Source organism: Eschscholzia californica, unplaced genomic scaffold (assembly GCF_041429995.1).
Source record: "Eschscholzia californica isolate CP2 unplaced genomic scaffold, dmEscCali1.0.p SCAF_3, whole genome shotgun sequence".
Taxonomy (NCBI): domain Eukaryota; kingdom Viridiplantae; phylum Streptophyta; class Magnoliopsida; order Ranunculales; family Papaveraceae; genus Eschscholzia; species Eschscholzia californica.
This window is the reverse complement of record NW_028238420.1, coordinates 11,388,580-11,412,540: the sequence shown is the minus strand read 5'-3', so window position 1 is coordinate 11,412,540 and position 23,961 is coordinate 11,388,580. Positions and strand designations below refer to the sequence as shown.

At 38.7% G+C, this 23,961-nt stretch overlaps 2 protein-coding genes across 4 annotated transcripts; one reads left to right on the top strand and one right to left on the bottom strand.

Annotated features, from left to right (window-relative positions):
* Positions 1 to 3,790: 3,790 nt before the first annotated feature.
* On the bottom strand, positions 3,791 to 9,865 carry LOC147548393 (uncharacterized). Of its 3 annotated transcripts, none has more exons than XM_086669754.1 (10): positions 9,751 to 9,865; positions 9,099 to 9,389; positions 8,928 to 8,953; positions 6,717 to 6,788; positions 6,537 to 6,623; positions 6,375 to 6,431; positions 6,170 to 6,237; positions 4,617 to 4,718; positions 4,489 to 4,544; positions 3,791 to 3,953 (listed from the first exon to the last, which is right to left on the bottom strand). In XM_086669754.1, exons 1-9 carry the CDS (start codon positions 9,785 to 9,787, stop codon positions 4,517 to 4,519), a joined length of 768 nt encoding a protein of 255 aa, XP_086525880.1. In that variant the 5' UTR covers positions 9,788 to 9,865; the 3' UTR covers positions 3,791 to 3,953; positions 4,489 to 4,516. The 3 variants fall into 3 exon arrangements, with proteins under 3 accessions (XP_086525880.1, XP_086525878.1, XP_086525879.1); XM_086669752.1 differs by having other exon boundaries at positions 4,621 to 4,718; positions 9,751 to 9,844; XM_086669753.1 differs by lacking the exon at positions 6,537 to 6,623 and having other exon boundaries at positions 4,621 to 4,718; positions 9,751 to 9,844.
* Positions 9,866 to 14,272: 4,407 nt separating this feature from the next.
* LOC147548392 (uncharacterized) lies at positions 14,273 to 15,427 on the top strand. The gene has a single exon (XM_086668038.1). It carries the CDS (start codon positions 14,273 to 14,275, stop codon positions 15,425 to 15,427), a length of 1,155 nt encoding a protein of 384 aa, XP_086524164.1.
* Positions 15,428 to 23,961: the final 8,534 nt, after the last annotated feature.

Sequence of the window (23,961 nt, the reverse complement as noted above, 5' to 3'; positions counted from 1 at the left end):
CAAGGTGTTTGCAAGGCAGTCCAAGGTAAGGCTGGGAAAACGGTCCGGAAACTCAGGATCCGGCCCGTTCGACCCGGACCGAATTGACCCGCAGACCGACATGTACCCGAGCCGGGCTTACCCGGCCCAAGAAGATCGGGCATTAGGGCGGGACTTGGACAGGCACCCAATTCCGAGTCCCGGCCCGTTTGGTCCGTCCGACACCCGAGCCCGCTGGAGAGTCCGACGGATATCCCGATAGAAAACTCACGATCCGTGTGAACTGGTTTAGATCCAACGGCGTAGATAGGGCATCTCTTAGTATTATATCTCAGCCGTTGGATCAAGTTGCCCCTTCATTTCTTATAAAACCCCTCCTCAACCAGAAACCCTAACAGCTAACCCTAAATAATCTCTCTCTCCGCCTCTTTCTCTCTCTGCCTCTCTCTCTAACTCAGACAGAAACCACTACTAACCCTAAATCACTTACAACTTCATCTCATCTAATCTCATGTGTTCTTCTTTTCCTAAGAATTTCGATTTCTGAAGATCCCATCCTTTCTCTTTTTTTCCCCTCGAAAATTAGGGTTATTATTGTTAGTTTTAGGAATGAAAAGATGGAAGGATTTGGTAAACAGGGGGTTGGAATTCATGAAACTTTTAATCTAAGCAATTTCGCAGAGAGTTCTTCAGGTGATATCTTTTTCTTCTTAACTAGGTCTTTGTGTTTATATTAATAACTTCATAGATCTGGTTCGGATATACAGGAATTTGCTTGGGTTTTATTCGAATTGTTTTCTATCTGTTTTTATTTTTTATTTTTCACTGTTGGATCGAGTTAGGGCTTGTGGATGGGTGGTTCTTGAGTTTGACTTTGATGAACATCATTTTATACTATGGATGATGATAAGTTAGACAGTTTTTGTGTTGACTGAGCAACTAATAAATATAAAGAAGAATGAAATATTGAAACTTTTTTTATTTTGATTTTTCTCAACAAAGAAAGTTACTAATTTTTGTGAATCCTTGTCTGTTTTCAAGAATTTAAACTTGAGGAAGATTGAGTTAGATTAATTTCAATTGTTTTAACCGACCCATAAACAATTTTTGTTTGTGGGTAAGATTTGGTAGGTTTTAGTGATGATGAATGATCATGGTGGCTCTTTGTTCTTCTTTTATCCATCTTTTTTTTTCTTTCTTTGTTTGAATTATTTTCATTAGGCTTAATTAGGTTTTTGTTATCTTTGATTAGTTTAAGTAATCTATCTAATGCTGTCACTTAAGTGTAAAATCTTATATGACCCACAATTTGGATTCTTAAGATCCTCTAAAGTTGGAAGTAACCTATCAAATTAGCTTCAACTTGGAGATTATGAAATTTTTCGAGTACTTTTTAGCATTAGTCTCTGAAAGTGCAGGGGTTTGTGTTTGAATTATTTTCACGCTTTTTTGATTTAGGGTTTCTGTTTGAATGATTTTATTAATTCAGGAGCACTGTTTGATGCATCACAATATCCATTCTACGTTGTGGAGGAAGTTGAATGGGGAGGTTAAGAAGAGGATGATGTTGATGCCCTATCTGTTTTTTAATTTTTAATTTGTAAATTTAGAGCAGATATGTAATTATGTAATTTAGACCAGATATCTGTATTTTAAGTTTTAATTGCTTTTTTTTTAATATTTTCTTACGTCTCAAAAACCCGAGCCCGTCCGGCCCGAGCCCGTTGGAACCCGCTCGGGCAGTCGGGCTCGGACGGGCTACGGTCTCTTATAGTGAGTGTTTGGTCCGGCCCGATCCGCCCGACTCCCTATCGCGGGCTCGGCTTATCCGAGCCCGATTCGCCCGAGTCCGGCTCATAGTTGCCCGAGCCCGTCCGAACCCGCCCGATTCCCACCCCTAGTCCAAGGTGTTTGCAAAAATCATGCAAGGTGTTTGCAAGGCTCTGCAAGGTGTTTGTAAAATTCATGCAAGGTGTTCGCAACATTCTGCAAAGTGTTTGCAAGACTCTGCAAGGTGTTTGCAAGGTTATGCAAGGTGTTTGCAAAAGTCATGCAAGGTGTTCGCAAGACTCTGCAAAGTGTTTGCAAGGTGTTTGCAAGGTTATCCAAGGTGTTTGCAAAAACCATGTAAGGTGTTTGCAAGGCAGTGCGAGGTGTTTGCAAGTTTTCTTAGACTAAGGTTAGGTTGGTCTTTTCACTGAAATAGAAAATTTCATAATTGCCACCAGGGAGGTGAAGCCTAAAAAACTTTGATGTATCTTTTTTAACCAAAGTCATAATTTCTTAGGGAGTTTTGGCCAATTCCCCTAAAAGAATTGAGTTCAAATTTCGTCAAATTTGATTGATACAATTGTTTGTGCCTACAGTACAGGAGATACCCTGATATTTATAAAAGGTTAAACTTTTTCTTTATTTTTTCTTAAGTAGGCTTCACACGGTTTGCATGCCACATAGGGAACGATGAATCTCGGTTTTATTTTGTCAACAGTTGGTAGCTCAAGTGGTTCCAAGGTGTTGACATAAACTCCAGAAATCCCTGGAGGTCCCAGGTTCGAATCCCAGAGAAGGTGGAATCTTTGGTTATTTGAATTGGAGTTATTAGGGTTTAAATAATGTTGTTGGGCTTTAGGCCATGTCTTGTTGGGCTTTAGGCCATGTCTTGTTGGGCTATAGGCCCGGTTCTGTTAGTGTTAGAGTGGGCGGCTATCGAGCTTATCACATCTATGATGTATCAAGTGTCAAATGTAACGACATACGTAGATCGTAGTCGACTTCCAAAAAAAAACTCGGTTTTATTTTTGGTCTTGAGCTCCTTTTTGAATTATGAGTTGCTCTTGAGTCCTATTTGGACCAAGTTTTGACCTCCCACCAAAAATTGGTAGGTCTCTCCCTTTTCAAAAGAATATGAACTATGCTAAAAAAAAAAAAAATGAAATATATGAACTTTATTTCGACACTGGAGAGGCACTTCAGACGAGTTGTTTTGAGCTTGAAATTTGAGTTCAAACTAGTCGGTAATCTATATGGACAATCTTAGTCTGATTTTACATTTATTTCTCTAGTAAAGTCAAACTTTAAAATAATTTATCTATTTTTCGAATTTAAATTTGTGTTCATGGCAGAAAACAACAGTATTATACATAAAAACTTAATTTTAATACTATAAAGTACCCGGGACATAGAGATTTTGGTCTACTAGATTAGACTTATGAGACGTTTTTATTTTAAGTCCAAAAATTATTATTTTTGACTTTCGCTATCTTATTGCCTAATCCTCTAATAAATACTCTTGTGGCTTAATGTAATTTTACCTTTCAACAAAAAAAAAAGAATTGGCTAATCCTCATCTCTTCCTCTCTACTCCCTGCTCATCCTCTCTTATCTTTCTCTTTGGCTGCTGCGAATTCTCTCTCTATCTCTCTCATTGCTGTGCATTCCCTCTCTCATTGTTGTTCATTATCTTTTTTGGGCCTCTCTTATTTATTGCTACAAGAGCAACTCTCCTCTCTTTTTTCTAGCTCTAAACCATGAAAAGTTTATTTCTCTCTCTACAAATCCTAATCAAACCCAAACCTGAATCATCATCTCAGCATGTTTTCAATAAAGAGGAATCAAGAGAGACAATCCCCCAGCAAGACGCCACTATGTAACAGAAATTGATTCATCCAACCCCCTAATTGTTTTTTTTGTTGAAAGCAACCCCCCATGTATTAATAATCATATAATCCCTCGTCTAGATAATGCATAGATTCTAGCCTTTCCTATCGGTTGAATATCAAAGAAAGGAAAAAATGATGACAATAAGAAGAGGTTTGGGGAAGATGAAACCTAAACTATTGAGTATTGAATTTAATTATCGTTTTGACTGACTACTATTACTGATATTAAGCATCAATTTAGTCCATATCCACTAAAATTGTATCTTCCCCTTCTGCTGCCCACTTGAATGAACCTTTTTGTAACAAATCAATTACCTGCATAGATAAAAATTCATGAGTAAATCACTTCAACATTTTCAGGAAATAACGATACTCATCATTTGTAATATCCTTAGAAAAACGAAAAAAAAAAACAAGAGTTGCTAGTCACAATCCCTAACTTGACTGACTCGAGTAGTCAACTGGTAGCGACTCAGCTTCCTAGACTTCTGAGATTGGTCTAATCCTCAGCTACAGCCTGAGCTACATCAGTTTCTTACTTGATTATCCCCAAGTACAACATTATCTATAGAGTAAGCATCTACATGACATTATATCGCGTTACAGATTTATTAATGGATTCTAAAGAAAATGATGGAGAATCAAACCACGTTCCCCAAACTCAACTCAGGCTTGGCTACTCCGGAAAACTTGCAACTTGCAAGTAGAAGTACCTACTTGTATGTGAAGTATGTTATAGTAATTATTTATGGATGATCCTGTTCTTAGGATACGAATATGATTAATAGAGAAGATTCTATATTACACTAATATGCGGAGGAAGAAACTTTCGAACATAATTAGCACTTACCATATGCTTATGAGGATGGGAGTTTGTGTCAGGTACAATGATCTTCAGGCGTTTTGCTGATGATTGATGAAGCATGGGTCAGATACAAATGACACTTTAAGAACAAAACAAGAGTGACCTTTACTTACTCACTACGGAAGGCAGATAAAATGGGTTGTAGAGTTGTAATTGCATCTTTCGAACTACACATGCGAAGATCCACAGACATCACGCCATCATCGTTCTTTTTCCTGCAAAGAGTTTAATGTGGAGAGGTGTACAGTTTACTAGACTAGAAGAATTAAAGAACTACACAGCAAGAAAAGGACAAGCTAAAAGCAAATAATGAGAGATCAATTGAAAATCAAGAGAGTTTTTGTAATGATGCCTGGTTGAATAAATGAAAAGAAACAAAAAGAACCAAACATACAGGGTTCAGTTAATGTATCTAGTTTCCAAATCTGATCAAGCTTCTAAATCCAAATCACTCATTCGCTCTCTAACTTAGATTTCAAGAAATCCTAAAATACATAAAATAGCTCTTGATTACTTGTTATTTAGATACTAATTATTGAAAGGGAAAGTGCACGTAGATATCAACCCAATATGGGCGACCACATTAGCTGCCCACACCTGAGAATTGTTCCTCGCGCACAATTTACGTTGCCTTCACTAGAAAGTCCAACTTGTAACACACATGTGGCTTGAAGTCGGGCAACCATTGGATTCTACATTGGAAATACATGCAACTCTACCCTTGCCAACAATCGAATATAGCGTCACAAGAATCTCCAGTTGAACTTGAAATGATTTAACTTGGTTGTGTTTATGGTTAGGGTGTGAAAAATTGAACTAACTGGACGGACTAGAGGTGTGGACATTGGTTCAGAGGTCTCGGTGGTGATTTGTTGTGGTGATGATAGTTATGTCGAATATATGCTTGGGGAGGGTACCACTAGTGGTTGCTGGCCAATGAAGAGTTGAGAGTGGGGTGCTTGTAAGGGAACCAGAAAGTGGGTTTGGGTTATGTGCTCTAAGCTGCTGGAGTTGGTAGGAAGTGTAAATGGTGGGTGGCTATATGAGTAATATGGGCTAGGGTTTGTATTGTAAGGCAGTAAGGATGAAGGAATTAAATAACTAAAATGTTATTGTATTGTCCATTTAGAAAACAAGAAACGATGGATATTTAAGGACTCTATCAACATAGAGGGAGGCTTGTTTTTCCATTGGAGTATAAATATAGGATGGGCAAAGGATTGGACTTTTATGATTTTATTTCGAACTGGGATGTTATAATGAAGTAACTTATAAGCTTTTGTAAATCATCCCAGTTCTTTGTTTGTATTCTTTTTCCCCATATTAATTCAAATATTTCAAGAAAAAAAAACTAAAATGCAAATTGACAATCACGAGAGTTTTGATTGAATGAAAAGAAACAACAAATAACTGTGTATATAAGTATCACTTAAGCTAGCTAGTTTCCTAAGTCATTAAACTTCTATATCTTAATCTCCCTAATTTGGATCACAAGATATCCTAAAATATCAAAATAGCTCTTGGTTGCTTGTTATTTAGTAAGATTTAATAATAAAAAAGGATAGTGTATAGAAATTGACTCATTATGGGCGGCTACATCAGTAATGCTACCGATTAGTAATAAAGTTGAACACAACAAGAACTAAAAAAATGGAAGAGGACAAACCTGCTTTCTGGAAATTGAGTAAACGATAATTTGTTCGCAACTTTAATGTCCTCTAAATGAAATTTTACCTGGATAATTGAAATCGTGGGTTTGGTTTATTCATTTAAAGCTTTACTCATTTAAGTATGCGATAGATAAATAAAATGTATAAACATATCTTCCTATCATTGCTAATTTCATATATAAAGACATTGAAAAAGATTACTGCTTTCATATGTAACGTAGCCATTGAACGGTTTCCTTTTACAAATGCATCACTTCCCTGCGAAAAACCTAAAATAGTAAGTTCTAATATTTAAGATAATAACATATGGAAATAATAAAGAAATGATAAAAAGAAATTCAATACAAGGAACAAGAGGCTTACAAGTATAATATAATCCTTAATAATAGACCATTTGTATTTAACAACCCGAAAAAGGTAGGCATTGAACTTTCTTAGACTTAAATCATCCTGATTATAGTTATAAGAATTTAGAAAATACATGTCAGCCTATATAATAATTTTGGTCATAGTAGTTTCAACTTTAAAATTTAGAAAACTTACATGACTAGTGGAACTAAGTATGTCATCAATTTTCAACATTGAAGATAACATATTCAGTAATTCTTCCATGCCCTGCATGCACAAAAAAAAACGGTAACTACCAAAACAATTTTCTTTGGAGCCTCATAAAAAGCTATAACTTTCAAAAACAAATATTGTGTTTAAATCCTGCTCTAATTTCTTCAATGCTAGTTTTGATGCTCATGTATCCGGCCAGCAAGGGTTTTCAAACAGGTTCAGGGTGAACTCCACACAGAGGACTGGTTGGTTGTTGTTAGGAGAATAGGGGAGAGTAAGGTCCGTGAAGAGAAACAGCAAATGGTTCCACTACATCATGTTGTTAGGAGAGTAGGTGGGATTGTGGTGCAAACTGTTGAGAATGGTTGATGGTATTGTTGTTAGACAGACAGTTGGTTGGCTGAAAACAAGGATCCAGAACTGCTGATGAAGGATTAGGGTTCTATATCAGCTTCAAGGAAGGCTCTTCATGATGCTTCATGTCGACAATTCCATATCCAAGTAATCTTTATCTTCCACAAATCAAACTTTTTCAATTTCATCCGGAGTTTTAGATGTAGAATTTACCATGATGTTTCCACCAACATCATGGTAAAAATGAAAGCTAAGAATCAAAAGCAATATCAAGAACAAAAATTCCCACCAAAAACTCAACCTCCACAACAAAGAGGTCAAAATGAAAGGAAAGAATTAAACCAAGTTGATTAAGGGAAAGATGTTGTTGAGCAAGACTTTGATTTAGCAAATGTTCCCTGCGGCATCTATAGAAGACGGAGACATAGAGCAAACAAATGTTTTTCGAGGCATGCTCCAGCAAAGTGAGAAGGGAATAACATTAAGACAATCTCCAAATGACTCTTCATTTGCAGGGATGTACAATGAAGAATCACAGGATGAACCAGAAAATGAAGAGTATAACTTGGTATCAACCAAGTCTGAAAAACGCAACCATATTCCAAGTAAAACTCTATGTAGTTGGTCTCGGCCGAGACGGCCGAGAATCTCGGGTCTCGTCTCGGTCTCGGCCCTCTCCCGAGACGAGACTCGGCCCTCTCCTGAGACGAGACTTGGCCGAGATTCCGAGTTAGGGTTTGGCCGAGTTTCTCGGCTATCTTGGCCGAGACAGGCCGAGACAGACCGAGACTGAGACTGAGACCCGAGACAACGACTTCTAATTTTTTTTTTCGAAACTTTAAATCCTAATATTATACTACTTATTTTATTGAACTACTAGTCATTATGGAAATTGAAGATGATGACTATAGTACTACTAGTTATTAAAACTATTAGTTATTGAATACTTATGAAGTATGAATTTCGTTACTTATTTTATTGAACTATTGAAGCGAAAATAGGATTTCGTTTATGATATTGGAGTAATTTTATGTTTATAGTCCAGAAAATTATGAAGTAATGAAGAACCAGGGGGTTAAACTTATTACTTAATACATATTACTTATGATTAACTATACATGTTGTCTCGACCGAGAATCTCGGTCCGCCTCGGCCTCGTCTCGGTCTCGGCCTTCGGCCGGACCGAGACCGAGATCAACCACATAGGTAAAACTATTGATAAACCTGGCTAGCTGATTCTTGAACAACTAGCCACATGATCCCAGATAATTCACCTCTTCAAGTTACACAACAGCTTAGAGGAGATGATGCAGTCAAGATAGGAAATCCTAATAATATCCCCATACATAAAATTGGTTATATATTATGCTAGCTACTGTGTCTTATAAGTTTTATTTTAACTGGTTATATTACTGAACGGATCGTTCAAAGCTTTCTATGATTCATAGGGATTGTCCACACACCCCTCAACATAATGGTATAGCTTAAAGGAAGCACATGCATATAACGGAGATTGGTCTAACTTTAGCTAATCAAGCATCTCTACAAAGAAGTACACGTATGATGATTCCTCCCGTGCTTCTTTTTTTATTTATATTTTGCTTACAAAGTCTTTAGATGACAAATTTCTACATTAAGTTTATTCAAACCTCAGCCTAATAACTCCTTATTTAGAGTTTATGGGGGCACTTGCTACCCATATCTAGGACCAATAATAAAGACAAGTTAAGTCCTTAACCCGTTAAGTGAAATCGATCACTAAATAAAATTACTCTTCCAAACTTTAGTAAAGAAACTCATAGCGTAATATTAATAAAGACATATTGATAGGAACCATACCCTTTTGACATCGCATCCACAACGATCTGGAAATTCAATAAAAAGATAATGATTCAGAAGTGATTTGCAGAATAGTAAAGACCTAAACATTATGCAGATTCAGAAAAGCTCGACTCTGCTATATTTTAGAAACATCATGTATAAGGCAAAAGAAGAGGCAGCATATATTACCTAACACTTCCGGTATAACACTCTCGTTAAGCCCAAACTCTCCTTTGAGCATTTCGCAGAGGAAGTCCTTGAGATCATAGTGATCATCACTGAGAATCCCACTCGGCTGATCAGCTAACCAAGGGTCTACGTCATGTAGACATTTGGCAGTGAGTTGGGGATCTCTTTCATTTTTTTCGTAACAAGGGTCTACGTCAGTTAAGGAACATGTACGGGCAATTTCGTTTACCAACAATGTTATACGCATTTTCTCTTTTTCGCATGACTTGGGTGAACTTGATGCTGTCATTCCTATAGGAAACAAGATTATTTTTATCACACACCAGTAAAATAACTTGAAATACTTCCACAATAGATTAAATAATTGAATCCAAAAGTTGAGGAACTAAAGTTCAGTCTTAGTTATAGTTTATGACTAAACGAGGGTATATCCAGCGAACAGCTGTATCAATTATATCGATTGAAGTTATTATAGGAACCTAAATTATACTAAGTTTTAACAAGTCTTCCAATGTCACGCTATCAAAAAGCACAAAACCCAAGAATTAAACAACCACAAAACCCTAAAACTATTTGTAACAGTTATCCATAATTTTTTAATAAAAAATAACCTAGATCTGAAGACTATGAAATCAAGAAGTTATCGAGCTACCTGTTGGAGGTATGAATGTTTCTTTCTCTCCTTTCATCTTTCCGCGGAGGTTGCAATGCTCTTGCTCTTCTGGGGTTTTCCGGTCAGAGAGAGGTCATTGAGCTAGGTTTTTAATTTGTGCAATTTTGACATGACCCCACTTTTATATCGATATTCTGACTACACTACCGTTTTGTTTTTTAATTTTGACATACACCCCCACATGGACGGAAAAAGTTAACTTCTAGTTAAATGTGAGTTGTTCGAATAACACATATGAACCAGGATAAAAATACCCTTATTTATGATTTTTTACAATGACGCCTCACTTTTATATCAATATTTGGGGTACACTTTTGATTTTTTTTAACTTTGATTTACACCCCCTCTAGTAGCGTGTGGTGGGGGGTGGGGGTGTGCTCCCGCACAGGGCCCCCCACCACATGGGGCTCCCAATTTTTTTTACTTTTTTGAACTTCTTAGATTAAGGTGAAAAATTGAATACATACCCAAGTCATCCAATGAGGGCATGAGAATGGGGGGTCACTTAGAACCCTAGTACCTACTTTTCCAATTCATCTCCAAGTCCATCATTACCAGCACTACCACTATTGTGTTCTCATCTTGACTTGTCTATATCTTTCAGTAACAACACCTAAATTCAATTTATGACATCTTTTTCGGTATTTCAAACCATCGATGCATCTTAGAGATGAAAAATAGGTACCCAACAATGCCGAAACTGAAGTCGTGAGGATTGAACTTGAGCTGGGAAAATTAGAGCGAAGAAAGGGAAGACAATTAGGAAAAGTTATTTCTCTATTTTGAAGATCAACGACTCTTTTTTTTTCTTGTGTGTTTTTCAAAATGAAGTTGGATCATTGTCTTTAAAGCTTGTAAGGTTGTTTATGTTTGAAATGTTTGGTGGTGGAGCTTTTAAGGTTGTAAACTTTTAATTAATCTGATGGAGAAAGTTGGGTGGGGTTTGGACTTATCTGTTAATTTTGTTTATCCTAATGATACTGGTTCTAATGCTTGAAGGAATAACCTTTTAATGAAGCAAATCATTAAACATGGAACAAGTGATGCACTTAAGATTTTATCGCAACCAGACAACGATTTTGCAAAGAATTATCAACAGCTTATACATCCTAAAATGAACTCATCTCTTTTCAAAACCATGGACAATAATGAGCTTGTTTTGAAATTATAGCGATTTCGGCTATCGCGACTACAATCATCATCTTCTTAATCACCTCTGAAATTTGACTTCTCAGTTTATGAGTTGACATCTAACTCAATTAGCTCTAATCAAGCATAGAGCGCATACAACTTTGATCACTGATTAAAATCCCTAAGGTTGATGATGATTGTGATGGTGGCTTGTGAACATGAAGATTGTGGTAGTTGTTGTTGGGTTATGGTGTCTTTTAGTATTCTAAGTGGAATATCAGACATCTAATCTCTCACACTAGTATCCCCAGGACCTCATGCATAAGCAAATAATGAACCAAGTTAGTTTAGAGATTACCTTAATCGCTAAATATTCCACGAACTATTCCGGTTGAATAAGAAAATCAATAACTCCAATTGTTGCTCCTCTACTTGAGACACCGAGTAATCAACTTGATCTCCCACCTGTAAGTTAGTTAGAACTCCAGTGGTGGTTAGACAATGAATACCTTCTTCTTTAGACTAGATAGATAGTTGAGACTAATTTTTTTTTCTTTCTCTACTTGATGTTGTAGAGTTAGAAATTTCTTTGAGGATTCTCCACACTTTATTCAACTCTAATGAGGCCCTTATATAGAATCACTAAGTTAGAGTCCAACCCTAATTAGGTTTCTATTTTCTCTCTTTTATTCTAATGTGGTCGGCAACCTCATTCCCTAAAGGGAATAAGTCTGCCCGACCCCCTTTAAGTGTGGTCGGCCATGATATGTTCGACCCACTAATGGGCTTTTAAGTCCCGGGGCAAAAACCCTTTTTGTCCCAGACTTTTACTATCTGCCATGCGTTTTGCTTAAATTTTGGACATATTTATGGGTCTCGCCCATGTATATATGTCTTGTCCCTCTAGTCATATCTTCCGATCAAGTCGACACTCTATGATGTAACCCGATGTATGATCCAGACGAAGTTAGCCACGAATCACTTCGTGATTCGACGATCATAGTTGGTTTCTAGCTAAAAACTACGATCCCTAAATCATTCAGACTTAATGATTCTCTTTATCAATTGTCTTATCCGACAAATTGCTAGCATTGCATCTTTAGTCGAAGAACATGTCCTTCACGATCAAGGCATGGTCGACAATGCTATAGGGGTCAGTTAAGCCCAACCCAATAAGGGGTAGATCTGGTCGGCCACCGATTAGGGTTTTCCATATCCATAACTCATATGGGAATCCCAATCTGAATGGGATTGCGATACCTGTTTATGTGGCCATTAAGGAATCCGTGTCCAAATGGCATTTTGACTCTTAGGATTCTAGTTAAGGGACTCTTTAAAACATAAACATGTGTGGAAAATTCTCAAAGAAATCTATGTCTTTACAAACATCAAGTCGAAAGAGAGAGTGAGAGAGAATAGTTACAAGCTATATGTCTAGCCTAAAGAAGAATGTGTTTTTCGTCTAATTGTCAGAGATAGTTCTAACTAACTAGAAAGGCGAAAGATCAAGTCGATTACTCAGGTGTGTCAAATGGAGGAGCTACAATTGGAGTTCTCGATCTTCGAACCAAAGTAGTTAATTCTGTCTGCGGGAATTAACGATTCAAGTAAATCTCTCAACCTCTTACTTCATCTTTAGCTTATGCATGAGATCCTAGGATACTAGCGATAGACATTAGATGTCTGAGATTCCGCTCAGAACACTAGGACACACATTAAACCACGTACATTGGTATGATAAAAGAGAATCTGGATCCAATAATTACAAATGCCTCTTTCATCTAACTGTGGCTTTTCCTGACAGTCAACTCTCACTAATATCTATGACATCAAATCAGACTTCCTAATATACTTTGAAGTAACAGAGTTAAAAGCATTCAAGAATTATCCAAGATATATTTAATGACGTTCAAAAGATTTTCAGGTCCAAATACCTCTGATCTAAAAAGGTAATTTGTTCTATCCTGAGAGACAGACGTTTCGCGTATGTTGTTGGTACAATAAACATGGCGAATTAATGTCTAAAGAAAAGATATCACTCACCTCGATTCTAATCAAAATACCTCTTGTTCTTTACACTCTAATTATATTTATTATTTATTATTCATACGCGAAAGTTAAAACCAGAATAATGACAATCTGTTTTATATAGAATATTTCCGATTGTAAATTTAAATCATTTTATATTTGATTAATTTCAGAACGATACAAGAAATTATCGTTGTTGTAACAACATTACGATAATCTGGTTATGGTGAAGTGGTAGTCATAAAGGTGGTGAAGTGGTTGTGAGGGTGGTGAATGTTTATTGAACAAGATAGGCAAACATTTTGCTTTTTTTATAAACTAGTAAAAAAAATAGTCTCAAAATCTTTGGTAATCCGTCTTTTTTTCTTCTTTTAACACTTCTTTCCTTTTCTCGTAAACTATATTTTTGTTCCAATTGTCCTCTATAGTTGGATGATCTGTCAACACTTCTTTCATTCTTTCGTTGTTGATTTTTATACAGATAGACATCTGTTTCTATTGTATGTTTTGTACTGAAGAGAACTTCTCAATTCTGTGTCGAAGTCGACGAGTTCTATTTTAGAGTTATCCACATGTCTCTATAGCTAGGTGAACTATCAACATTTTCAAATGAAATCAAGTGGTGCTTAATTGTGTAGCTTATTCGATTCTTGATATATCGTGGTGCTTAATTGTGTAGCTTATTCGATTCTTGATATATCGTGCAGTAACGTGTGGTGGGGGTGCGGGGTGTATATATAATTAGGTTTATTTTTCTTTTACTCCCCCACATGCGACAAGTATATATAATTAGGTTTGAGTAAAGAAACTAACCAATTAAAAAACTAAAGAAACTACCTTGCAGCCCACGTGACAAGTTAAGGCGGTGACTAACCTACTTTCCTAAATTCTCTCTAGTTTCGCTTTTGAAGTTATTCTCTGTATTATATATTCTCTATCTTATCTTTAGCCTTTAAACAAAAAAACTTCTCTCTAGGCTCTAGCCAATAGCTCCCAGTCTCCCACGAAATCCTACTTATTTCCTCTCAGCCTACATTGGATAGCCACACGACCCACACTAGAGGTATTCTTCTCAAACTAGTTTTTTTTTGTTGAACTCTCAAACTAGTTAATCTTAGTTTATTGTTATTGCTTTAATAGTTTTTTTTTTAAGATCTACAACTTACTAGTTATTAGTTATTATGTTTGCTCTTCACTTCTAATAAAGCAAAAGAATGCAGACTAGTGTACATTATTTAAATCTCAAAAATTAAATTGGACAAGTACAAATTAGTTAATGTAAACTTATGTGATTAACTTCAATAATTGTTTTTTCTCTTTATATTTTTCATGGTTACAGTCTATGGCACCAAAAAAATATAAATCTGGAAATTTCAAGAGACAAAAGAAAAGAATAGAAGAACAATTTATTGAATCGCAAAGAGGAGCCCTTGATAGATTCATCATCAGAGAGCAACCAACATCGACTGAAAATTTGTCACATGAACAAGAGAATACAAAATCATTTGAACTTCATACACAAACTGATAACAATGATCATTATCGTGATGTTGATAATGGTGGGAATTTTGAAAACACTTCTATTGACAAAGACTTGGATGAAGATAACCCTAATGATGATCTTCGTGTCTGTATTGAAAAACCGAGTGATCTAATTCCTGATAATATCTACGATCCTAGTACTTGGGATAGTTTAGATGGAAAATGGAAAGATCTATTAGCTGAAAAAGGTCCAGTTAGAGACCTATCTATAAAGAAGGGTCCGAAAGATCGGAACAACATGCGTTTTTCTTCAGAATTTTACACAAGATATTTATCGAATGGTGAGAAACATGATAGAGTTTGGCTTGTGTACTCGAAAAATGCTGACAAAGTGTTTTGCTTTTGTTGTAAATTGTTCAAGAAAGGGCCGTCAAAAAATCAACTAGTAAATGATGGTTATGGAGATTGGAGACATCTTAGTGCGAGGCTTAAAGAGCATGAACTTAGCAGTGACCACATAGCTAACATGGCCAACTGGATTGACTTACAACATAAATTACAAAAATGTCAAACAATTGATCAAGTTGTGCAAGATAGTATTCAAAAAGAGAAAGAATACTGGAGATTATTGCTAAGAAGGTTGATTTCAATTGTAAAATATCTTGCCAAGTATACTCTTGCGTTTCGTGGAAGAAACCATAAGATTGGTCAAGAAGGAAACGGTAATTTTGTTGGTCTGGTTGAGATGTTAGCAGAACATGACCCTTTGATCAAAGAACATTTACGTCGGATGCAAAACAATGAAATTCGACATCATTATCTTAGTAATATCATTCAAAATGAATTTATACAAATGTTATCTTCTGAAGTTAGAGGTGCAATCATTAAAAAAATCAAAGAAGCTAAGTATTTTTCTATTATACTTGATTGTACTCCTGATATGAGTCACCAAGAACAAATGACGTTGATTTTGAGATGTGTTGATATGACAGCTAGTCCGGTAAAAGTGGAATAATACTTTGTAGAATTTTTGGTTGTGAATGATGTAGGGTTTTGTGTATCCTATACACTAACTAGTGTTGTAAGCGGAATCTCAAACATCTCATGTTTAACACTAGATTGCCCAGGATCGTTATGCATAAACTAATCAATGAACTAGAGAGGGATAAATACCTTAACGCGTTTTTCCCTCGAACCATTCCAATCGCATGCAAAGATCGAGAGCTCCAACTGTAGCTCCTCTACTTGAGACACCGAGTGAATAGACTTGATCTCCCTTCCTTTCAGACTGCTAGGACTTACTAGAAGGTTGAGAAGAACTCTTCTTCTTGACTAGATTGATAGAACGGGAGCTTTTTCTCTATATTCCTCTCTCTTCAATAGCTGTATATTCAGAGAGAGAGAGAGAGCTGTATATTTTTCCTTAGAGAAAAATCCACACCTTTTCTGTTCTCAACTGACCCAATATATAGACCAACCCTAATTAGAATCTCATTCAGATTAGGTTTTCTATTTTCTGGGTCACAGAAAAGATAATTACCAAAATACCCTTTTTGGGGTATTTTGATAATCCCCTTAAGTGTGGCCGGCCAGGGCAGCCCACCATGGGCCTTGTGTGGCCGGCCCACTTACTCTGGTCGGCCATCTCATGGCCGGCCCAAAGAGCCTTCCTTCTATCTTGTCCCGAATCTCCATTCGGACCCTTTCGGCCTTTCCAGTTGAATCCCATCCAACTTTAGCCAGTTCCCGTCTAGTCAATTCTCTCCGATCAAGCTACCACTCTTATGTGTAACCCGTTGTAGGATCCGGTCTATGTTAGCCGCGAATCAACTCCTTGATCCGCCGATCGTAGTTGGCTTCTAGCAAAGCATTACGACCCCTAATTGGACCGGACTGGATGATCTTTACGTGTGGTCATCGTTATCCTAACTAACAAATTGATCGCATTGCCACCTTGGTCGAAGGACACTCCTTCTGAAGGACATCTCCTTCAGACCGAACGGATAAATCCTTCAGTCTCCCACTTGTACTTAGAACAAGTGCAATGCTCGATTCCCATGTCGCTTAGTATCTCATCTGATACGTCACACCGTTCAGACTTTCTTGATCCAGAGAACAACTGTCAATTCAAATGATTAACTCTTAATCCATTTGAGTGTGGCCACACATTTTCCAGTTGCTTCTCCTCAAGTGGCCCGGAGATACTTATTCCTAACTTAATAGGAGGACATCATCCAGTCTTGTACTCCCACTTAACTTCATGTCTATCCTGTCTCCCCCAGTATGCTGCCTTTATAACCTCCTTTTACGGCGCGGCGTTTGACAGTACCAAAGTTCGACATTCCTTACACAAGATGAGTGGAGCACTCATGTTTACGGAAGCTCTCCAATCTTGCCTATGAGAGTTTGTGACGCCTTTTTCAACTCCTTGAAAAAACTCTCATCTTTGGGTTATCCAATGTAGATTCCCCAATCTACATCCATGTAATTGACTTAAATACCATATTCCTATAGCCCATGGAACTGCGCTATCAGTCAATTCCCATGCTAGTCTTCTTGAGTCATTGTTGTCCATGCAATGACCTGGACTAGGGACTCAATAATGAATCTATTCCACGTTCACTTAGTAGGGTTCCATTTACCAGATCACGTATCTGATAAACCTACCTGGAATTCCTCATTATTTTGGACCGCCATTAAACACTAAACCATTATTTAATGACAAAAATAACTAATTTTTTTTTTTTATTGAATGTAGCTAATTGATTACATGAAAACCCCTTTTCATTAATCCAATTACAACTTAAAGCCATTCATCGATGCGCTTTATACCTATGCCCCTTCTATGACTCTCATACTTGGGCTGAGGCAGTGGTTTAGTTAACGGATCGGCAACGTTGTCGTCCGTATCGACTTTGCAAATGACCACATCCTTTCGCTCAGTGATTTCCCTAATCACGTGGTACTTCCTTAGGATATGTTTGGATTTCTGGTGTGCCCTTGGTTCCTTAGCCTGGGCGATAGCTCCATTGTTGTCACAATACAGAGTAACCCCATTCTCTATGCTAGGAACTACACCAAGTTCGGAGATAAACTTCTTTATCCAAACTCCTTCCTTAGCTGCTTCCGAAGCGGCAAGGTATTCTGCTTCTGTGGTAGAGTCTGCTACAGTAGTCTGCTTTGAGCTCTTCCAGCTTACTGCTCCTCCGTTTAGACAAAAGACATAACCCGACTGCGATCGGAAATCATCTCTGTCCGTTTGGAAGCTCGCAGCCACATGGCCTTCCGCGATTAGTTCGTTTTTCCCGCCGTAAACCAAGAAGTGATCCTTAGTTCTTCTCAAGTACTTCAGGATATTTTTGGCTGCGGTCCAGTGTTTCTCACCTGGATTAGATTGGTAACGACTACACATACTCAGAGCATATGAGACGTCTGGGCGAGTGCAGACCATGGCGTACATGATAGATCCTATTGCCGAAGCATAAGGCACCTTCTTCATGTGTGCTAGCTCATCAGGATCTCGGGGACATTGAGTCTTGCTAAGCGTCGTACCATGTGTCATGGGTAGGAATCCTCTCTTAGAGTCTTCCATCTTGAACCTCCCAAGAACCTTATCTATATAAGTCTCTTGACTAAGTCCAATCATCCTCCTCGATCTATCTCTATAGATCTTAATGCCCAATATGTATTCTGCATCTCCTAGGTCTTTCATTGAAAAACACTTCCTAAGCCACTCTTTCACGGAGTCAAGCATAGGAATGTTATTTCCAACGATCAGTATGTCATCCACATACAGGACCAAGAAAACTAGGTTGCTCCCACTAACCTTCTTGTATACACAAGATTCCTCTTCATTCTTCAGAAAACCAAACTCTTTGATTTTCTCGTCGAATCGAAGATTCCAGCTCCGACTTGCTTGCTTCAACCCGTAGATGGACCTTTGAAGCTTGCAGACCTTTCCAGCATTCCCGGAATCCTCAAAACCCTCAGGCTGTGTCATGTACACATCCTCTTCCAGTTTACCGTTCAGGAAGGCGGTTTTGACATCCATTTGCCAAATCTCATAATCGTAATGAGCTGCAATTGCTAGAATAATCCTAATGGACTTAAGCATCGCGACAGGGGAAAAGGTTTCTTCGTAGTCTATACCCTGGACTTGTCTGTAACCTTTTGCCACGAGTCTAGCTTTGAAAACGCTCACGTTTCCATCCTTGTCTGTTTTCATCTTGAAAATCCATTTGCATCCTATGGGTTTTACCCCATCGGGCAAATCAACCAAGTTCCAAACTTGATTCTCAGACATGGATTCCATTTCGGATCTCATGGCTCCCAGCCATTTTTCGGAGTCTGGGCTCGTCATAGCTTCTTTGTAGGTGTTGGGTTCATTATCCTCTACCAACAACAACTCTTGTCGTTGCGATAACTCAATCAGTCTTGCGGACCTACGCGGGGCTTGAACAACAGGTGAGACACTCTCAACTCCTTGAGGGTTCTCCTGCGAATCACATTCGCTCTGCGCGGGAGGATCTCCGAGATCTACCATCTCATCCTCTCTTTCCTCTTCTATCGGCTCATAATAGTTAGGAATCGCGACTTCTGACATCGGTGCAACGGTGCCAGTTTGTTGCTCAGATCGAACCTCTTCGATCTCTATATTTGTCCCACTTGTCTTCTTGGAAAGGAACTCCTTTTCAAGGAAGACACCATCACGAGCAACAAACACTTTGTTCTCTGATGGGTTGTAGAAGTAATACCCCTTTTGTCTATTTCGGATAACCGACGAAGAGACACTTGTCTGATCTTGGTGCTAGTTTATCTCCTTGTAAACGCTTTACATAAACATCGCAACCCCAGACTTTGAGAAAAGACAACTTTGGAACCTTTCCAGTCCATATCTCATATGGCGTCTTTTCTACAGCTTTTGACGGAGCTCGGTTAAGTGTGAAAGCAGCCGTTTCTAGAGCATACCCCCAGAAAGTGTTAGGAAGATCGGCTAAGTTCATCATCGATCGAACCATGTCCATCAATGTTCGATTCCTCCTCTCGGACACACCGTTCATCTGAGGTGTTCCTGGAGGAGTGAGTTGTGAAACTATTCCGCAACTCCGAAGATGATCCTCAAACTCTTGACTCAAATACTCACCACCTCGATCCGATCGAATGACTTTTATTTTCTTGCCAAGCTGATTCTCTACTTCATTCTGGAATTGTTTGAACACTTCAAACGATTCCGACTTATGCCTCATTAGATATACGTAACCATATCTAGTGAAGTCATCAGTGAACGTTATGAAGTAGCCATAGTTACCTCTCGCAAGTGTACTCATAGGTCCGCATACATCCGTATGTATCAGTCCTAAAGGTTCACTCACCCGATCTCCTTTCCCCTTGAAGGACGATCTTGTCATCTTGCCCACTAAGCATGGCTCACATGTATCGTACGATTCCAAATCACACGATCCCAGAAGTCTATCTGAATGAAGCTTCTGCATGCGTTTCATGTTAATGTGACCCAAACGACAATGCCAGAGATAACTTTGGTTAGAATCATGAGTACGAAGCCGTTTCGTGTCTATGTTCAGGATTTCGTCTTCTATGTTCACAACATAAAGACCATTACGCAGCTTAGCACTGGTATAGAACATCTCACCTTTGTATAAAGAACAACTCTTGTCCTTTATTATAGCGTGATATCCCTCTTTATCTAATACCGACGCAGAGATGATGTTCCTCGATATAGTGGGTACATAATAGCAATTATGTAGCACTAATATCAACCCAGTCTCTAAACTGAGCTCGAAAGTTCCTACAGCCACAGCAGCAACTCTTGCCTTATTTGCAACTCGTAGAACCATCTCGCTCTTTGTCAGATACCTGACCTCCTTGAGCTCATCTAATTCTGAAATTATATGTGCTCCACATCCGGTATCATATACCCATGAGGGAGAGTCAGCCATATCTGCCAAATTGACCTCTATAACATAGGCACCGACTTCCACTTCCCTTTCTGGTAGCTCTATTACGCTTTCTTTCTTTGAAGCATCGAGAACTCTTCTCTGATCTTCCTCCCAATCTAGAAAGTCGTATAGATCTCTATCTAAACGTGAACTAATACTATTTGCCATCTCTACTCTACAGAAACAAAATAAGGATTTTGCTAAGTACTACATTCAATGTTTACGCAAAAACACTTTTTGCCATATTATTCAATGAAAACCGTCCCCCTATGAATAATACGATTCCAAGACCCCATTCTTGTGAAGCTAAGCGTACTTTGGCACTGCCCTTAACTTCACCCTCCTGGGTGAGTAACTCCTTACTGATCATATCTCATATGACTCTTGGTTGATGAATAACACTTATGTGTTCAATTCATCCTTTTGCCTCGAAATCCAAAACTCTTTTGCTGACTCGTTGAGAATAACCATTTAGACATGTAGACCTCTTCATAGGTCTACCCGTATTGTCCCGAGGTAAAAGATGGCACCTGCTTTGGCATGACCCACCATCGATGAACAAGGGCGCAACAGGTGTCTTAATCTGGGTAGGCATTACTCAAAATTCTTTTTGGGGACTCTTACGTTTTTGTTTGCATGCATTACTGTGAACTCTAACATAATCATACACCACACAAAACGTAAATAAGTAAATGCGCGCGAGAAAATAAATCAAGCAGACATGATCCTAGTATGGCCCCTAACCTAAAAGATCTAATCTTCTTAGGTTCTTTGCTTGTTTAGCCTCCGTTCGCCTGGATCTCTATCCTCGAACATCCATTGAATTCTCCCACTCGAACCACGATCTCATCCTTTGGCTCTTCAATGGACTCAATTGTACCCTTAACTCTAATTACAAGACTCAAAGATTCGCAGATCGTATAAAACTTGAAATTAAATTAATTACATCGGGCACCCATCCGTGCTTAAAAACAAGATAGAACAATTCTATGGCCATACTAGAACCCGCATTCACATCCATACATACATAATAATATGACATTCATAAAACACCCAAGTATGTATGAGATTCGCTTCCTTAGGTCGAATCTAGGTTTGCTATGTTCTAGATAGCTTTTCGGGAGATACTACCGACATCTCTATGTCTAACGTGCCTTAAGTCCAACTAATGGCTCGTTTGGTTTTATCCTAAAGGATTTTGAAATCGTTTTGGAAAAACTCCGATTCAGGCTTTGGTTGGCCCGGGTCGCTTTCGAAAAAAAATATGGTCAAAGTTGGAAGAAGAAAACAGAAACCTCCCTCTTAAGTCAAGGCCCAAAAGACCCGAGTCTAACTCCAAAGACTTAAGTCAAACTTGGTCAAGGGACCCTTTGACTAGACCCAGTCAAGTCTCGGTCAAGGTCCGAACCAAGGTCGGACCCGGATTGGCACGTTCCAGACCGTGCCAAGTCCCTCGGGTGGACGCGTCCTGGCCCTAGACCAGACGCTTCCTAGCCCCGCAGACGCGTCCTAGACGCTCTGCCCAAGCCTATGCTTCTCGGACTCCCAGTCCGAGACAGCTTCTGGTCTCACCAGACGCGTTCTGGAAGGTCTAGTCCTGGTCGCGTCCGGATTCTCAATCCGAGACGCGTCCGGACTTCTCTGTGTGGTCGCGTCTGGAAGACGCGACCTCAGGTGTCAGACGCTGATCCTTCGGGATCCCTGTCCGAGAAGCTCTCGGACTCCCAGTCCGAGACGCTCTCGGACGCGTCTTCCTGTCCGAGAAAAACTCGGTCGCGTCCTAATCCGAGACGCTCTCGGATTCCCAGTCCTCCCGGACTGGGACGCGTCCTGAGCGTCCGCGACTGGCCAAACGCGTCCTGGTCAGTTCGGCTCCTGGACAACACCATCTTCCCATCTAATTTTCGATTTCTTCCATCTTTTTGCTGCTGTTTTTGATGAATCTTCATCCAAAAACCAGCAATTTGAAAACTCTTTTCAAAAAACCATCATCTTTAAAATTTTATTTTGAAAACTCTTTTCAAAAACACCAAATTTTAAAGTCCTCCCATTGAAACTCTTTCAATTTTCTATCCGATTAAGTCTAAATCTAATTTAAACTAATCAATTTCATGTCTAAATCCCTATTTAAACATAAAATCATCTAATCAATCAAGCTCGAATCTAATTCGACTAGTCAGAGATAGTTTCATGCAACCGGCTCGTGATGCCACTGTAGGGTTTTGTGTATCCTATACACTAACTAGTGTTGTAAGCGGAATCTCAAACATCTCATGTTTAACACTAGATTGCCCAGGATCGTTATGCATAAACTAATCAATGAACTAGAGAGGGATAAATACCTTAACGCGTTTTTCCCTCGAACCATTCCAATCGCATGCAAAGATCGAGAGCTCCAACTGTAGCTCCTCTACTTGAGACACCGAGTGAATAGACTTGATCTCCCTTCCTTTCAGACTGCTAGGACTTACTAGAAGGTTGAGAAGAACTCTTCTTCTTGACTAGATTGATAGAACGGGAGCTTTTTCTCTATATTCCTCTCTCACCAATAGCTGTATATTCAGAGAGAGAGAGAGAGCTGTATATTTTTCCTTAGAGAAAAATCCACACCTTTTCTGTTCTCAACTGACCCAATATATAGACCAACCCTAATTAGAATCTCATTCAGATTAGGTTTTCTATTTTCTGGGTCACAGAAAAGATAATTACCAAAATACCCTTTTTGGGGTATTTTGATAATCCCCTTAAGTGTGGCCGGCCAGGGCAGCCCACCATGGGCCTTGTGTGGCCGGCCCACTTACTCTGGTCGGCCATCTCATGGCCGGCCCAAAGAGCCTTCCTTCTATCTTGTCCCGAATCTCCATTCGGACCCTTTCGGCCTTTCCAGTTGAATCCCATCCAACTTTAGCCAGTTCCCGTCTAGTCAATTCTCTCCGATCAAGCTACCACTCTTATGTGTAACCCGTTGTAGGATCTGGTCTATGTTAGCCGCGAATCAACTCTTTGATCCGTCGATCGTAGTTGGCTTCTAGCAAAGCATTACGACCCCTAATTGGACCGGACTGGATGATCTTTACGTGTGGTCATCGTTATCCTAACTGACAAATTGATTGCATTGCCACCTTGGTCGAAGGACACTCCTTCGGAAGGACATCTCCTTCAGACCGAACGGATAAATCCTTCAAATGACATGTCTGCACTTGGACTTTTAGATGAGTTTCTGTCAGCCTTAAAGAGGTTTGGTCTTGATATTGATGATGTGAGAGGTCAAGGTTATGATAACGGATCGAATATGAAAGGGTGCAAGCACGGTGTACAAAAACACTTCTAGATATAAATCGTCGAGCTTTCTATACATCATGTGGTTGTCATAGCTTGAACCAAACTCTTTGTGATATAGCAAATTGTTACGGTAAAGCTAAGGATTTATTTGGAGTCGTACAACGCATTTATTCTTTATTTGTAAATTCTACAAAACGTTGGAAAATTTTAAAAAATAATTTAAAAGGGATTACTTTAAAATCATTGTCGACCACGCGTTGGGAAAGTCGTGTTGAAAGTGTTAAGGCAATCATATCGCAACCTCTAGAAA

What these genes read in the sequence shown, in the direction of transcription:
- LOC147548393 (XM_086669752.1), bottom strand. Translation starts at nt 9,787, where the DNA reads ATGAAAGGAGAGAAAGAAACATTCATACCTCCAACAG. An exon ending in GTGGATGCGATGTCAAAAGG is followed by an intron (nt 6,789 to 8,927) that starts GTATGGTTCCTA and finishes TTGTGCATGCAG; the next exon opens with GGCATGGAAGAATTACTGAA. An exon ending in TTAAGGATTATATTATACTT is followed by an intron (nt 6,432 to 6,536) that starts GTAAGCCTCTTG and finishes GGTTTTTCGCAG; the next exon opens with GGAAGTGATGCATTTGTAAA.
- LOC147548392 (XM_086668038.1), top strand. Translation starts at nt 14,273, where the DNA reads ATGGCACCAAAAAAATATAAATCTGGAAATTTCAAGAGACAAAAGAAA.